Raw genomic sequence first — 16,239 nt, forward strand, 5'->3', positions numbered from 1 at the left:
GCAGGCTGGCTGGAGCAGATGACTGGGAGGCAGGACTCCTGGGTTCTCTCCCTGGCCCAGGAAGGGGAGTGGGCCCTAGTGGGCAGGGGAGGGCAGGACCCAGCTGTAATGGCTGTGTTATAGACACAGACTGACCCTGAGGTTTCTGAGACGGGGCCGCTGTAAACCCTGGCCTGGAAGGGACGCTGAGCTCCCTAGGGGCTCTGGCTCCCGCTGGTAAGAGGTTCGCAGTGCTGGAGAAATCATGGGCTGGATTCCTGTGGGGCTGAGCTCTGGAAAGCAGCCCTGAGTCCTGCGCCCCCCACTCTCCACCCCCCACAGTCCTGACGCTCTGCCCGGCTGCAGGGACCAGCCTCCTGGACGCTGTGGGGGGACCGGCCTTCCGGACAGAGACTCCGGAGCTGGGGCTGGCTGTGCAGCCAAGGGACGGCTGGAGGGGGGATTTCAGGCTGAGGCTCGGGGCCGATAGGGCAGGCGAGGGCCTAACAGGGGCCTGCGTCGTGGGGGGCTCTTCACCAGGGCAGAGTTAACGTGAGGGGACGTTTTCCTAACGGCCCCGCTGCTCCAGGTGGGAGGTAACTCAGGGCCGTGCCGGCCGGTGGTGGGCAGGCAGCTGAGACGATCACAGGTGGGCCTTTGGGCCTGAGAAACTAGGCAAGAGGACCCCAAACTGCAAGGCAACCCGCCCGGGGAACTAAGGGGGAGGTAGCAGAGCCCAGAGCTAGCCCTGCGACGTGCGAGGGCCCCAGCGGATCCTCAGGAGTCACCCCGGAGTGGGGGGGAAGGGGGAGAGTGACACCCAGTCCCTACTGACTCCGCCTCTAGTCCTGCCTCCACCCCCTCTGTCTCTGCCACCACTTGACCCCTGATCCCCCCAGCTCAGTCCTGGCCCCAGCACTGAGGAGGCGCAGACAAGGCTAAAGGGGGCAACACCGATCTATGCGCATCCTGCGGCAGTGGATCAGACGGGCTCCAGGCCCCACATCCCCTGACACCAGGGGAGCCCGCGGGCCCGTCTTAGCTCGCCCGTCAACTTCAAAAAGATCTCACCAAACTAAGTGACTGGGCAACACAATGGCAAATGAAATTTAATGTGGAGAAATGTAAAGTAATGCACACTGGAAAAAATAACCCCAATATATAATACAATATGATGGGGGCTAATTTGGCTACAACTAATCAGGAAAGAGATCTTGGAGTCATCGTGGACAGTTCTTTGAAGACGTCCACGCAGTGAGCAGCGGCAGTCAAAAAAGCAAACAGGGTGTTAGGAATCATTTAAAAAGGGATAGAGAATAAGACGGAGAATATCTTATGGCCCTATATAAATCCATGGTACGCCCACATCTTGAATACTGGGTACAGATGTGGTCTCCTCACCTCAAAAAAGATAGACTGGCATTAGAAAAGGTTCAGAGAAGGGCAACTAAAATGCTGAGGGGTTTGGAACGGGTCTCATAGGAGGAGAGATTAAAGAGACGGGGACTTTTCAGCTTGGAAAAGAGGAGACTAAGAGGAGGTAGGATCGAGGTCTATAAAATCCTGAGTGGTGTGGAGAAAGTGAATAAGGAAAAGTTATTTACTTGTTCCCATCACATAAGAACTAGGGGCCACCGAATGAAACTAATGGGCAGCAGGTTTAAAACAAATACAAGGAAGTTCTTCTTCACACAGCGCATTGTCAACCTGTGGAACTCCCTGCCTGAGGAGGTTGTGAAGGCCAGGACTAAACAGGGTTTAAAAGAGAACTAGATACATTCATGGATGTTAGGTCCATTAATGGCTACTAGCCAGGCTGGGTAAGGAATGGTGTCGCTAGGCTCTGTGTGTCAGAGGGTGGAGATGGATGGCAGGAGAGAGGTCGCTTGATCATTGCCTGTTCGGTTCACTCCCTCTGGGGCACCTGGCATTGGCCACTGGGGGCAGACAGGACACGGGGCTGGATGGACCTTTGGTCTGACCCCGTCTGGCCGCTCTCATGTTCTTAGTAGACTAGGCTTCAGGCTCAGCTGCATGGCGGCAAGGGGGTTTGCTGCTCGGTGCCTCAGTTTCCCTTCCCACCCAGTGGCCATCACTGCAAGCACTTTGGGGCTCAGGGAGCAGTCAGTCCCGCTTCCTGAGTGTCAACCCCACAGCCCAGAGCCAGGAAGATCAGGAGCCTGGCCAAAGCACCATACTGTGGTACGGGAGTGGCTGCCTCCCAGGGCCCAAGGGAGCGGCGTGTAAGTGAGAGCCACCCTGAGGCTGCTCCCGCCCCAGGGGCGTGGGCCTGGACCCGGAAGACAGGACACGATTCAATGAAGATAAGAGCCGACCACACAGAAATCTGTGGCTAAGCCACATGAGGGCTCGACCCTTTGATGTGGGGCACACGCCCACGGCCATAGCTTCTGGCCAGGTGGCCTGCAGGCCGGCTCACTGGCCGGATGGGCACCCGGGGGATGGAGAAGAGTCGTGTCAGCTCCACTAGGGGGCAGCCTGCTCCCATCCAGCAGGGGTGATGGGGGGGGGGGTCTGGACAACAGGAGCCGGGCGTGGAGCAGCCGGGGGCACTTCGCTGTCCCTGCCCCCCACGTCCCTCTTCCTCCGTCAGCACCAGCCCAGGGACCGTTCCCAGGCACCGTGTCCCGGGGGCAGCACCTTGGCCAGCTCAGCGCCCCCTGCTGACCACTCAGCCCCCAGGCTCTGGAGCCGCTGGCGGGTGCACTCTGCCGTCAGCCGGGCCTCGGGATCGGGGTCCCAGCAGTCCTCCAGCAGCTCCCGCAGGCCGACGGAGACCTGGGGCAGGAGAGGAGAGCAGAGGGGGTCTCTCAGGGCCTGGGCAGGCCTGGCTGGTGGAGTCGCCCGCAAGGTAACCTCCCACAGCAGAGACAAGAGCCCCCCACCCGTGGCCTGAGGGCAGGACTGGAAAGCCGGGGGCGGGTCACCAAAGGGTCTTGAGCTGGGGGAGTGACGCTACAGAGACGTATTGGGCGCCGGCCCTTTAAACGGGCAGCGTCCTCCCTCCCTCATCCCTGCCCACTCGTGTCCCCATTGTCCCTGCCCCCCCCAAGCCCCAGCACCTGGCCTGCCCGCCTCCAGGCGTCGGGGATGGCTGGCCGCCTCCTCTCCTCCACTGCCAGGCGCCGCAGCTCGTCATACGTGGGGCTGCTGCCCAGCTCCGCCTCGTAGGCCAGCTGGAAGGGGGGGGCCCCGCAGTCTGGGGGAGGAGAAAACGGGGCACATGGGGTGAAATGGCTCCTGCCAGCCCTGCCCCACGACGCCCTGGGTACTAGCCCCTGGCTCAGTGTGAGTGCGTCACCCTCAAGCGACCAGCCAGCTGAGCGGATAAAAGCCCAACTACTGCTGCCAGCTAATAGGGATTCTCCTTAGAGCCAAAGGCCCTGGTTCTCGGCATGCACTGGCCGCACTGAGGGGCCGTCCTGGGGAGGCAGGGGGGCCCCTGGAGAGTCTCCCCCCCCCGCTGTTGGTGTGGGGCTGGCGTGAGGTCTCTGCTCCCTGCCTCCCAGGGCTCAGGGGAGCAGGGAGTGAGTCAGAGCAGCCCCGAGGCTGCACCAGCGCTGGGGGGGGACTGGGCCCAGACTGCAGGGAGCACAGGCCTGTCCCGAGCAGGAAGGGGGTCAATGAGAATCAGGGCCCTGGATCCGGAGTGCAGGGATGTGCAGCCCCCCCCCCGCAGAGAGAGGAGAGAGATTTCTTCAAACCTCCACCAGGTGGCAGCGTTCCCAGCCCGTTGATTTGCCGGTGCCCCCCAGGCAGGCGGAGGGGCGGGGGGGGGATACAAAAGAGGGGAGAGAAATTCTTGGGGGAATGACAGCCTGCGGGGGGAGGGGCTGCATGCAGTGCGGCCTGGCTGGGGGGAGCAGTAGCTAAGCCGGGGGGCACATGGGGCCAGTGGGGTGGGATCTCCGAGCAGGACAGAGGCCGGAGGGATGGGCTCCAGGCCTGGCTGGCCCAGTTGAGCCGCTCACCGGGCGAGAGGGCGGAGCACCTGGTCAGGATCTCCCAGAGCACCAGGGCGAGCGAGTACATGTCGGCCTGCTTCAGTGCGCGGCCCCAGTCCTGTAGGTCCAGGCTGTCGTCCAGGATCTCCGGGGCCATGTACCTCTGGGTCCCTGCCTGGGCCAAGCACGCAGGTCAGCACTGACCACCCGCCACTCACACGCCCCGGGAGTGCACTCGCACACGCTAGTGCAACGTTCGCACGTGCCAGGGCTGGGGCGTCTGTGCAGGCACCCATGAATGGGGCTGAGTCATAGCAAATGGGGGTCTCAGCCCGCCCCCCAAAGCAGCCTCCTGTCCAGGGGCTCCCCTGCCTCACCCCCGTCATGTTCCGACGCTTACGTGTGGTCACATGGGCCCCGGGCAGCCACATACCAGGGAGCTCAGACTCCCCTGCCTCCCCCCACCTCTGCCCTAGACATGAGGGGCCTGGACACCCACTTTGCTGTAGGACCCATGGCCCCGTTCTCTGAGCTACGGGACACACACACACACACCCATGCACATCCCACCCCCCCATTCACACACACACACACACACACCCATGCACACCACACCACCCCATTCACACACACAGCCACACACACACCCATGCACACCCCTCCATGCCCCCACTCACACACACACACACACATGCACATCCCACCCCCCATTCACACACACACGCACACCCATGCACACCCCTCCACGCCCCCACTCACACACACACATCCATGCACACCCCTCCATGCCCCCACTCACACACACACACCCATGCACACCCCTCCATTCACCCACTCACACACACACACCCATGCACACCCCTCCATGCCCCCCTCACACACACACACCCATGCACATCCCCCCCATTCACACACACATGCACACCCCTCCACGCCCCCACTCACACACACACACCCATGCACACCCCTCCATGCCCCCACTCACACACCCAGCCACACACACACACCCATGCACATCCCACCCCCATTCACACACACACACACACCCATGCACACCCCTCCACGCCCCCACTCACACACACACACACCCATGCACACCCCTCCATGCCCCCACTCACACACCCAGCCACACACACACTCCCATGCACATCCCACCCCCCCATTCACACACACACACACACACACACCCACCCATGCACACCCCTCCACGCCCCCACTCACACACCCAGCCACACACACACACCCCTGCACATCCCACCCCCCATTCACACACACACACACACCCCATGCACACCCCTCCACGCCCCCACTCACACACACACCCACCCATGCACACCCCTCCATGCCCCCACTCACACACCCAGCCACACACACAGTCCCATGCACATCCCACCCCCCCATTCACACACACACAAACACACACACACAGCCATGCACACCACTCCACCCCCATTCACACACACAGCCACACACACGCCCATGCACATCCCTCCACACCCGCACTCACACACAGCCACACACACGAATACCCACATAAACTCGGCCACCCCCCCCGCACTCCCACACCCATGTTGCTACCTTCCTGACAGCTGCCTCCACGCGGCCGCCGCCCCACCGCTCCAGGCGCACGGGCAGCGCGGTGGCCAGGCCGAAGTCCGCGATGGCGCAGCTCCGGTCCTCCCGCACCAGCACATTCTGGCTGCTCAGGTCCCGGTGCGCCACGCTGGGCTTGTGCAGGCCTGGCGCCCAGGGGATGCGGGTGAGGGAGCATCCAGCTGCGGGCAGGAGGAAGCCACCAGGGGGCAAGAAGGGCCAAACCCTGCACCCCCCCAGCCCTGAGTCGGGCGCAGAGACGGGGACGCTACAGAGACCCACCTGCCGAGGGTGGGCACTTGGCTAGTGGAGGGGGTGGGCTGCTGGGCCACATGGCCTGCCCGCCCCTGTGGCCCCGTGCCCGGCTCCCCCAGGACGGGCCAAGTCGCCGCGCCAGGCTGTGGGCGGGAAGGGAAGGGGGCCCAGCTGGGAGCAGGGTGGGGTGACCCCAGGGCCCAGCGGCTCCCCCCCACTCACCCTCGTGCCAGAGCTCCTCGTGCAGGAAGGCCAGGCCCCGGGCCAGCGACAGGGCCAGTCGGGCGGTGCCGTCCCAGGCACTGACGTGCTGGCTGAGGAAGTGGCGCAGGGATCCCTGTGGGCCGAGAGCCCAGCTCAGTCGGACTGTGCGGGAGCCCACTGGGCCCGTGGGGTGGGGTGCAGCCACCCCCTGCCAGCGCCCTGCCGTTCCGCCCGTGCCCAGCAGAGGGCAGTGCCACCCCCATGGCAGCGCCCTGCCATACCGCCCGTGCCCAGCAGAGGGCAGCGCCACCCCCCTGCCAGCGCCCTGCCGTTCCGCCCGTGCCCAGCAGAGGGCAGCGCCACCCCCATGGCAGCGCCCTGCCGTTCCGCCCGTGCCCAGCAGAGGGCAGCGCCACCCCCATGGCAGCGCCCTGCCGTTCCGCCCGTGCCCAGCAGAGGGCAGCGCCACCCCCCTGCCAGCGCCCTGCCGTTCCGCCCGTGCCCAGCAGAGGGCAGCGCCACCCCCCTGCCAGCGCCCTGCCGTTCCGCCCGTGCCCAGCAGAGGGCAGCGCCGCCCCCTGCCAGCGCCCTGCCGTTCCGCCCGTGCCCAGCAGAGGGCAGCGCCGCCCCCTGCCAGCGCCCTGCCGTTCCGCCCGTGCCCAGCAGAGGGCAGCGCCGCCCCCTGCCAGCGCCCTGCCGTTCCGCCCGTGCCCAGCAGAGGGCAGCGCCGCCCCCTGCCAGCGCCCTGCCGTTCCGCCCGTGCCCAGCAGAGGGCAGCGCCGCCCCCCGCCAGTGCCCTGCCGTTCCGCCCGTGCCCAGCAGAGGGCAGCGCCACCCCCATGTCCCGGCGGCCTGGGGCAAGCACTCACCGCGGGGTAGAGCTGTAGCACCAGCAGGCCCCCCTGAGCCCCACACGCCCCCCCTCGCCCGGCGGCCAGGAGCCGGGCCACGTTGTCGTGCTCCATCAGGGGCAGGCTGTGCACGGCCCACTCGGCCGCAAAGCGCTGGGCGCCGCTGGCAGGGAAGGCCTTGATGGCCACAGGCGTCTGGTGTAGGGCGCCCTGCCACAGCACGGAGAAGCGACCCTCTTGGAGCACCTGGGGGGGCACAGACACAGGGTGACCCGCGGACCTGCCTCAGGGCTGCCCTGGCACCCGCAGTGGGCACGGGCAAGCGCTCAGTGCCCTGGGATGGAGCCGGGAGCACAGAGCCGGGTCTTATCCTAGGCAGGGCACTGCTGCGGGGAAGTTCACAGCAGTATGGGGGTCCATGCCTGGGCACTGCTGCGGGGAAGCTCACAGCAGTATGGGGGTCCATGCCTGGGCACGGCTGCGGGGAAGCTCACAGCAGTATGGGGGTCCATGCCTGGGCACTGCTGCGGGGAAGCTCACAGCAGTATGGGGGTCCATGCCTGGGCACGGCTGCGGGGAAGCTCACAGCAGTATGGGGGTCCATGCCTGGGCACTGCTGCGGGGAAGCTCACAGCAGTATGGGGGTCCATGCCTGGGCACGGCTGCGGGGAAGCTCACAGCAGTATGGGGGTCCTTGCCTAGGCACTGCTGCGGGGAAGCTCACAGCAGTATGGGGGTCCATGCCTGGGCACTGCTGCGGGGAAGCTCACAGCAGTATGGGGGTCCATGCCTGGGCACGGCTGCGGGGAAGCTCACAGCAGTATGGGGGTCCTTGCCTAGGCACTGCTGCGGGGAAGCTCACAGCAGTATGGGGGTCCATGCCTGGGCACGGCTGCGGGGAAGCTCACAGCAGTATGGGGGTCCATGCCTAGGCACTGCTGCGGGGAAGCTCACAGCAGTATGGGGGTCCATGCCTGGGCACGGCTGCGGGGAAGCTCACAGCAGTATGGGGGTCCTTGCCTGGGCACTGCTGCGGGGAAGCTCACAGCAGTACGGGGGTCCATGCCTGGGCACTGCTGCGGGGAAGCTCACAGCGCTGGAGCCCTGCCTGACACTTCCAGCACTAGCCCGCGCTGGCACAGGCCAAGGCTGCGCTGGCCCCTCCCGCAGCGCAGGGGAGACAGGCTGGGTCATTTGTGCTCCCCCCGCAGAGCCAGCCTGCAGCCCGCACGGACAGAGGGGAAACTGAGGCAGAGGCCAGTCCGTGCCACCCGCCCCACCGCAGCCCCCACGCGTGACCTGAAGGAACTGGAGCTCTGGCAGCTCCTGGCTGGGGGGCTCCTGCTCCTGGCGGGGAAGGGGGTTCATGGCGACCTTGGTCAGCTCCCCGCTCTGCTCCCGGTGCAGCACCTCCGCACAGACCGGCCCCCGCCGCAGCGCTGGGGGGAGAGAGAGAGAGATTCCCCCGCGCAGTAACACCGGGCGCTTGCAGGGCTGGGCCCACGTTGCTGCAGGGCCCACAGCGAAGGTCATTGGCGTGTGCGTGTGTGTGCGCGCGTGTGTGTGTGCGCGTGTGTGTGTGTGCATGTGTGTGTGTGTGTGTGTGTGTGTGTGTGCGTGTGCGTGTGCGTGCGCGCGTGTGCATGTGTGCATGTGTGCGTGTGTGTGTGTGTGTGCGCGTGCGCTGACAGACAGGGTGAGTCAGGCACCAGTGGCAAGAGAGACAGACAGCCGGTGTGTGCAGACAGACAAAGGGTGGGTGTGCCAGTTTGTGTGGGCGCCTACAGAGACGAGCAGACTGTGTGTTTAGGGAGGGACAGCCTGTGTATACAGACAGATGACCTGTGTGTGGGTGTGCATGTGAGTCGTTCACCAACCCAGGCTGTGTGTGTGTAGGAGAGACTGTTTACAGACAGCCAGACTGTGTGTGTGTGTGTGTGTGTGTGTGTGTGTGTAGCAATGTTCCCTCTGAGCTTTTCCATCCACGTGTGGAATAAATTTTGTTCTGTGCACCGAGGCTTGCACGGATCGGCACCATACGTAGAAACCAAAACCTCGCCGTGGGCGCGCTGCAGATCAGCTGGGCGGCATTTGAATCCCCCAAGCAGCTGCCCAGGCGCCCTGCCGGAGTCCTAGGGGCTGGGCCTGGGCAGGGTGTGAGCGCAGGGCAGCCTGGCCCAGCCCTGATGCTGCCCCACCAGAGAGCAGCAGCACCCACGACAAGGGGCAATTAACTGGCTTCCTGCCCCTGGCCAGGGCGCCCCCTGCTGGCTGGGACCAGGGACCACCCCACAGCTGCGTTGCAGTCCCTCCCTTCCATGGCTGGGCCGAGCAGGGTCCCAGGGTGGGGGCAGGGGTCGATCCGGCACACCTCACACCGGGGCAGGGCCGGAGGAGCCGGGGATACCTAGGACGGCCACGCCGCAGAGGAAGAGCAGCAGCAGGCAGGCCGCGACGATCCAGACGGCGCTTGTCCCAGCAGGCCTGGCCGAGGCTGCAGAAGGGGCAGAGAGGGGGAGGCTGAACTGAGCACCCGGCCCCGGATCTGTCCCAGCCCCCCCCCCCCCGGGGGCAAGTCCTTGCCGGCTGCGTCCTGCCCGCGGCCCTTTGCGGAATCAGCTCCCATCTCCTCGGGGCCTCTCTGGCCAGCGCTAGCCAGCCCCCTCCTGGAGCCGAGAGGCCGGGGGCCGCCGGGGCCCCTCACATCTGGCCCTGGCTCCCGTCCCACCCACGGGCCGCGGCTCCGCTTGAGTTTTAATTAAAATCCAGGAGAAAGGACGGCTCCCCCCTCGCCTCCGGCATTCCTGGGTCCTCCCCCATCAAAGGGGCTGGGGAGGGGGGACCGGATCCAGCCCCGGCTAATTCCAGCTGGGCAGCCCGACTGGAAGATGCCCAGACAGTCCCCTGGCAGGGAGAGGGGCCTAGTGGTCAGGGCTCCTGGGGTCTCCCTCCAGCCTGAGAGGAGGGGACCTGGGGGTCCAACCAGGAGGCGACATCGCGGAGGCACGGGGGGGGGGGGCGCGTCCCATTTCCTTTCTTGCTTCGGAGCCTGTTTGTGGCCAGGCAGGGAACCCAGGCGCCTGGCTCTCCCTGGCCCTGTTTGCTCTAACTACTAGACTCCGCTCTCCCTTCAGGGCCGGGCAGGGAACCCAGGCTCCTGGCTCTCCCTGGCCCCGTTTGCTCTAACTACTAGACTCCGCTCTCCCTTCAGGGCCGGGCAGGGAACCCAGGCGCCCGGCTCTCCCTGGCCCCATTTGCTCTAACTACTAGACTCCGCTCTCCCTTCAGGGCCGGGCAGGGAACCCAGGCTCCTGGCTCTCCCTGGCCCTGTTTGCTCTAACTACTAGACTCCGCTCTCCCTTCAGGGCCGGGCAGAGAACCCAGGCGCCCGGCTCTCCCTGGCCCTGTTTGCTCTAACTACTAGACTCCGCTCTCCCTTCAGGGCTGGGCAGGGAACCCAGGCGCCTGGCTCTCCCTGGCCCTGTTTGCTCTAACTACTAGACTCCGCTCTCCCTTCAGGGCCGGGCAGGGAACCCAGGCGCCCGGCTCTCCCTGGCCCCGTTTGCTCTAACTACTAGACTCCGCTCTCCCTTCAGGGCCGGGCAGGGAACCCAGGCGCCCGGCTCTCCCTGGCCCTGTTTGCTCTAACTACTAGACTCCGCTCTCCCTTCAGGGCTGGGCAGGGAACCCAGGCGCCTGGCTCTCCCTGGCCCTGTTTGCTCTAACTACTAGACTCCGCTCTCCCTTCAGGGCCGGGCAGGGAACCCAGGCGCCTGGCTCTCCCTGGCCCCGTTTGCTCTAACTACTAGACTCCGCTCTCCCTTCAGGGCCGGGCAGGGAACCCAGGCTCCTGGCTCTCCCTGGCCCTGTTTGCTCTAACTACTAGACTCCGCTCTCCCTTCAGGGCCGGGCAGGGAACCCAGGCGCCTGGCTCTCCCTGGCCCTGTTTGCTCTAACTACTAGACTCCGCTCTCCCTTCAGGGCCGGGCAGGGAACCCAGGCGCCTGGCTCTCCCTGGCCCTGTTTGCTCTAACTACTAGACTCCGCTCTCCCTTCAGGGCCGGGCAGGGAACCCAGGCGCCTGGCTCTCCCTGGCCCCGTTTGCTCTAACTACTAGACTCCGCTCTCCCTTCAGGGCCGGGCAGAGAACCCGGGCGCCTGGCTTTCCCTGGCCCTGTTTGCTCTAACTACTAGACTCCGCTCTCCCTTCAGGGCCGGGCAGAGAACCCAGGCACCTGGCTCTCCCTGGCCCCGTTTGCTCTAACTACTAGACTCCGCTCTCCCTTCAGGGCCGGGCAGGGAACCCAGGCACCTGGCTTTCCCTGGCCCTGTTTGCTCTAACTACTAGACTCCGCTCTCCCTTCAGGGCCGGGCAGGGAACCCGGGCGCCCGGCTCTCCCCGGCCCTGTTTGCTCTAACTACTAGACTCCGCTCTCCCTTCAGGGCCGGGCAGGGAACCCAGGCGCCCGGCTCTCCCCGGCCCTGTTTGCTCTAACTACTAGACTCCGCTCTCCCTTCAGGGCCGGGCAGGGAACCCAGGCGCCCGGCTCTCCCCGGCCCTGTTTGCTCTAACTACTAGACTCCGCTCTCCCTTCAGGGCCGGGCAGGGAACCCAGGCGCCCGGCTCTCCCCGGCCCTGTTTGCTCTAACTACTAGACTCCGCTCTCCCTTCAGGGCCGGGCAGGGAACCCAGGCGCCCGGCTCTCCCCGGCCCTGTTTGCTCTAACTACTAGACTCCGCTCTCCCTTCAGGGCCGGGCAGGGAACCCAGGCGCCCGGCTCTCCCCGGCCCTGTTTGCTCTAACTACTAGACTCCGCTCTCCCTTCAGGGCCGGGCAGGGAACCCAGGCGCCCGGCTCTCCCCGGCCCTGTTTGCTCTAACTACTAGACTCCGCTCTCCCTTCAGGGCCGGGCAGGGAACCCAGGCGCCCGGCTCTCCCTGGCCCCGTTTGCTCTAACTACTAGACTCCGCTCTCCCTTCAGGGCCGGGCAGGGAACCCAGGCTCCTGGCTCTCCCTGGCCCTGTTTGCTCTAACTACTAGACTCCGCTCTCCCTTCAGGGCCGGGCAGAGAACCCAGGCGCCTGGCTCTCCCCGGCCCTGTTTGCTCTAACTACTAGACTCCGCTCTCCCTTCAGGGCCGGGCAGGGAACCCAGGCGCCCGGCTCTCCCCCCCAGTCCCCACCCCCCCAGAAGGCCCAGCAGCCCCTCGGGGGAAAGGCGGGACCCTGGCAACTGTTGGGTCGGCCCCGGTGCCCCAGCCCAGCCCCGTGTGAGCGCTGGGTCCCGCTGCCTCCCAGCGGCTTATCAGAGTGACTCAGCTCTCTGGCCCGGCGCTCCCCTGCCTGGCTCCTTTCCCAAGGTCCGCGGGCCGCCGTCCAGGCCAGAGCGCCAGATAGCGGGGCTCCCCCAGCACCACGCACCTGCCGGGCTGGGCCCATGCTGGACCGTCCCTCCCCCAGCCGGGACAGTTTGCAGAGGGGATGGAGACAGATCAGGGAGGGGAGCAGGGCCAGACACGGGGGGGGGAGATGGGGACAGCCCGGGGGCAGCGGGGGAGCAGGGCCAGACACAGGGGGGAGATGGGGACAGACCGGGGGCAGTGGGGGAGCAGGGCCAAACATGGGGGGGGGGGGTAAGAGGGGCTGCACGGGGGGGAGGGGAGCAGACAGGGGCAGTGGGGGAGCAGGGCCAGACACGGGGGGGGGGGGGGGAAAGATGGGGACAGCCCGGGGGCAGCGGGGGAGCAGGGCCAGACACGGGGAGGAGGGGGGGGGGGATGGGGACAGACTGGGGGCAGTGGGGGGAGCAGGGCCAGACACGGGGGGGGGGGATGGGGACAGCCCGGGGGCAGCGGGGGAGCAGGGCCAGACACGGGGGGGGGATGGGGACAGCCCGGGGGCAGCGGGGGAGCAGGGCCAGACACGGGGGGGGGGGGGGGGATGGGGACAGCCCGGGGGCAGCGGGGGAGCAGGGCCAGACACGGGGGGGGGGGGGGGGGGGTGGGGACAGCCCGGGGGGGGGGGCAGTGGGGGAGCAGGGCCAGACACGGGGGGGGGGGATGGGGACAGACTGGGGGCAGTGGGGGGAGCAGGGCCAGACACGGGGGGGGGATGGGGACAGCCCGGGGGCAGCGGGGGAGCAGGGCCAGACACGGGGGGGGGATGGGGACAGCCCGGGGGCAGCGGGGGAGCAGGGCCAGACACGGGGGGGGGATGGGGACAGCCCGGGGGCAGCGGGGGAGCAGGGCCAGACACGGGGGGGGGGGGGATGGGGACAGCCCGGGGGCAGTGGGGGAGCAGGGCCAGACACGGGGGGGGGATGGGGACAGCCCGGGGGCAGCGGGGGAGCAGGGCCAGACACGGGGGGGGGGGATGGGGACAGCCCGGGGGCAGCGGGGGAGCAGGGCCAGACACGGGGGGGGGGGATGGGGACAGCCCGGGGGCAGCGGGGGAGCAGGGCCAGACACGGGGGGGGGGGGGGGGATGGGGACAGCCCGGGGGCAGCGGGGGAGCAGGGCCAGACACGGGGGGGGGGGGGGGGGGATGGGGACAGCCCGGGGGCAGCGGGGGAGCAGGGCCAGACACGGGGGGGGGGATGGGGACAGCCCGGGGGCAGCGGGGGAGCAGGGCCAGACACGGGGGGGGGGATGGGGACAGCCCGGGGGCAGCGGGGGAGCAGGGCCAGACACGGGGGGGGGGGGATGGGGACAGCCCGGGGGCAGCGGGGGAGCAGGGCCAGACACGGGGGGGGGGGGGATGGGGACAGCCCGGGGGCAGCGGGGGAGCAGGGCCAGGCACGGGGGGGGGGATGGGGACAGCCCGGGGGCAGCGGGGGAGCAGGGCAGACCCGACGGGGCAACACGATTTCTACTTATCTTGTGTCTGCCTCTGTTTTTTCCTCCCTGTGAATGTGTCGGGCTCGGACCCAGGCAGAGTCTGGGCGAGCTTCCCCCGGCCCTGCCTGTGCCCCTCGGTCCTGCCCCCCCCACCTCCCCCGCTCTGCAGCTCCATCCCCACAGGAGACGTGCTGCTGTCACCTGCCCAGGCCCGTCACCCCGAGACCCGGCCTGGGACTCCGGGTTCCCGACCCGGGTTCGCCGCTGAGCCAGGCAGCAGCAGGGAGACGGCGCGAGCCCCCGGCCCTGTGGGGTCTGCTCCCAGCCCCCTTCCCCGTGGCAAACACTGAGGGGCCCGCCCCCCCCGGCCGTGGGGCCCGCTCACCTTGCGGGGGGGCGGGGGCGCCCAGCCGGCTGGCGGCGTTGCAGAGGTCGGAGCGGCACAGGCAGCGCTGCAGGGTGACCCCGTAGGTGTGGATGGGGCTGGGTTCGCAGGCTGGGGAGTCGCAGTCGTCCCGGTCGCTGTCCCAGCAGCCTGGCCTCCCGCAGACAGACAGACAGACAGACAGACAGACAGACACACACAGACAGACAGACAGACAGACAGACAGACACAGACAGATGGCGCCGTCAGGGACAGACACACACACACAGACACACAGACAGACACACACACAGACAGACAGACGGACACAGACAGACAGACACACACACAGACACACACAGACAGACGGCGCCGTCAGGGACAGAGGTCCCCAGTGTCGGCCCTGCAGGCGCCTATTGACCCTGCAGCCACTGGGGGGGTCCTGAGCCAGCCGCAGCAGGGGGCAGGTGCCCCCCCTCCATGGCCACTTCCCAGGGCTGTAAACCAAACCCACCCGCCGCTTCTAGACAAGTGGGAAGGGGCTACACAAGAGCAGGGAAAAGCTCCGACCACTAGGCCTTACTCCCCAGGAGTCCAGACACCCAGCCCCAGCCCCGACCACTAGCCCGCCCAGCCAGCGCCCAGCTCCTCGTCCCAGAGCCCGCTCCCCTCCTGGAGCCGAAACGGCCCCTGCCCCCGGGCGCCCGGACAGCCCCAGCCGGCGGCGCCCCCTCCCCGCCCCTCACCTTGCATCACAGCCTGCAGCCCGCCCTGGCTGTCGTTCCAGATCCCAAAGCAGCACTGGCTGGCCAGGCAGAGGATGGTGCCGCGCTCGGCGCCCCCCAGCAGGCGCCCCCAGTGCCGCATGGTGCCCCGCACCTGGTGGGGCGGCTCGTAGAAGACGCAGCTCCGGTTGCTGCTCCGGGCGCCTGGGGAGACACAGGAGGCTGCGTCGGGCGGGTTTGGGGGGCCCCCGCCCACTGCCATGGGGCGCCAGGAGAGCACGGGGCCCCGCCCGGCCCTTACCCAGCAGCCCCAGGCTCAGCCAGAGGCCCAGGCCGTGCAGCACTCGGAAGGGCTGGGGCATGCTTGCCCCATCCAGCCGGGGTCCTTCTCCCAGCACCTGGAGCGCGTGTGTGAGCCCGGCCGGCCCTCCCCCGGGAAGGACTTGGCCGGCGCGGCGCGTGGGATGGGGCCCAGACGCTGTCAGCGGCCAGGGGCAGGAAAAGGAGCGCGGGGAAGGAGGGCGCCACTCCCCCATGCCCTGCTCCGGGCCTGCCCCCCCGTGGGCCCCGCTCTGCCCCAGCCCCCCCGTGGGGCCCGCTCTGCCCCAGCCCCTGCAGCCCGCGGGGCTCCGTCGGTCACGTTACTGGATTCTAAAGATCACGGCTGCACCCGGGGGGGTGCCCCAAAAGTCGGCACAAAGGGGCCGTGCGAGGTGTCAGGTGAATGCTTGTGTCCTACTGATTCTGGGTGTGCGCTGCACGTGCTCGTACGAGGTGTGCGCGGAGTGATAAGCGTGTGCTCCACGGGGACGCCGGAAGGGTCTGTGGGAGGCAGCACCAGGCCAGCGGCCGTGCTAATTAGCAGGGCTCCAGGGACACGAGAGCTCCGAGTGCCAGAGACCCACCCGGGGAACATCCGGAGACCTGCGAGCCGGCCAGGAGAACGGTTGCTGGCCTGGGACACGGGGATAGGTCCATGGACCATGCGACTTGCAGTGACCAGCTCTGCCCAGGGGGGTATAGAAGTGCCTTGTGGCCCCTCCATCTGGTCTTGAGTTCGGCTCCTGATCCCAGATGCAGCCTTGCAGGGAACCACGAGCCAGGAAGAACCGTGGCCCCGTCCTGACAGGATGCGCCCCAGAGACGGTTAAGAGCAGTTTCTAACATCTCTGCTAAGAGCCTGTAGAGTGCAGATTCTGAAGGACGGGCCCAGCGTGCTCTTGCGGGGAAGATCCAGAGTGTACATTGACCGGGACCTGTGGCTGGTTTCTTGGGACCGGAAGAACCCGTTCGGGGGAGGTGAGGTTGGGTTCTAACCCCGCATCTGTGTGGGGGCCCGGGGCTGGTTGGGGCATAGGAGGAGCTGGGGTGTCCGAGGGGTTTTGCTCGTGAGGTTCCTGCCGGCCGGACTGGCAGCTGGAGCGCTCGGTGGGCCCAGCGTGTGGCCTGTTTGGGAAGGTCCCCAGG

The 16,239-nt window shown here is 67.3% G+C and overlaps 1 protein-coding gene across 6 annotated transcripts; it reads right to left on the reverse strand.

The window, feature by feature from the left end:
• Window positions 1-1,065: 1,065 nt before the first annotated feature.
• AMHR2 (anti-Mullerian hormone receptor type 2) lies at window positions 1,066-15,134 on the reverse strand. Of its 6 annotated transcripts, XM_075901612.2 has the most exons (11): window positions 15,074-15,134; window positions 14,794-14,976; window positions 14,069-14,218; window positions 9,255-9,341; window positions 8,147-8,286; window positions 6,866-7,093; window positions 6,015-6,129; window positions 5,523-5,683; window positions 3,972-4,119; window positions 3,063-3,199; window positions 1,066-2,778 (listed from the first exon to the last, which is right to left on the reverse strand). In XM_075901612.2, exons 1-11 carry the CDS (start codon window positions 15,132-15,134, stop codon window positions 2,590-2,592), a joined length of 1,599 nt encoding a protein of 532 aa, XP_075757727.2. In that variant the 3' UTR covers window positions 1,066-2,589. The 6 variants fall into 6 exon arrangements, with proteins under 6 accessions (XP_075757727.2, XP_089630764.1, XP_089630766.1 ...); XM_089774638.1 differs by lacking the exon at window positions 15,074-15,134 and having other exon boundaries at window positions 5,523-5,763; window positions 14,069-14,135; window positions 14,794-15,066; XM_089774640.1 differs by lacking the exon at window positions 15,074-15,134 and having other exon boundaries at window positions 3,972-4,115; window positions 9,219-9,341; window positions 14,069-14,135; window positions 14,794-15,066.
• Window positions 15,135-16,239: the final 1,105 nt, after the last annotated feature.

This window comes from Pelodiscus sinensis, chromosome 31, assembly GCF_052426305.1.
Source record: "Pelodiscus sinensis isolate ZL-2025 chromosome 31, ASM5242630v1, whole genome shotgun sequence".
Lineage (NCBI taxonomy): Eukaryota > Metazoa > Chordata > Testudines > Trionychidae > Pelodiscus > Pelodiscus sinensis.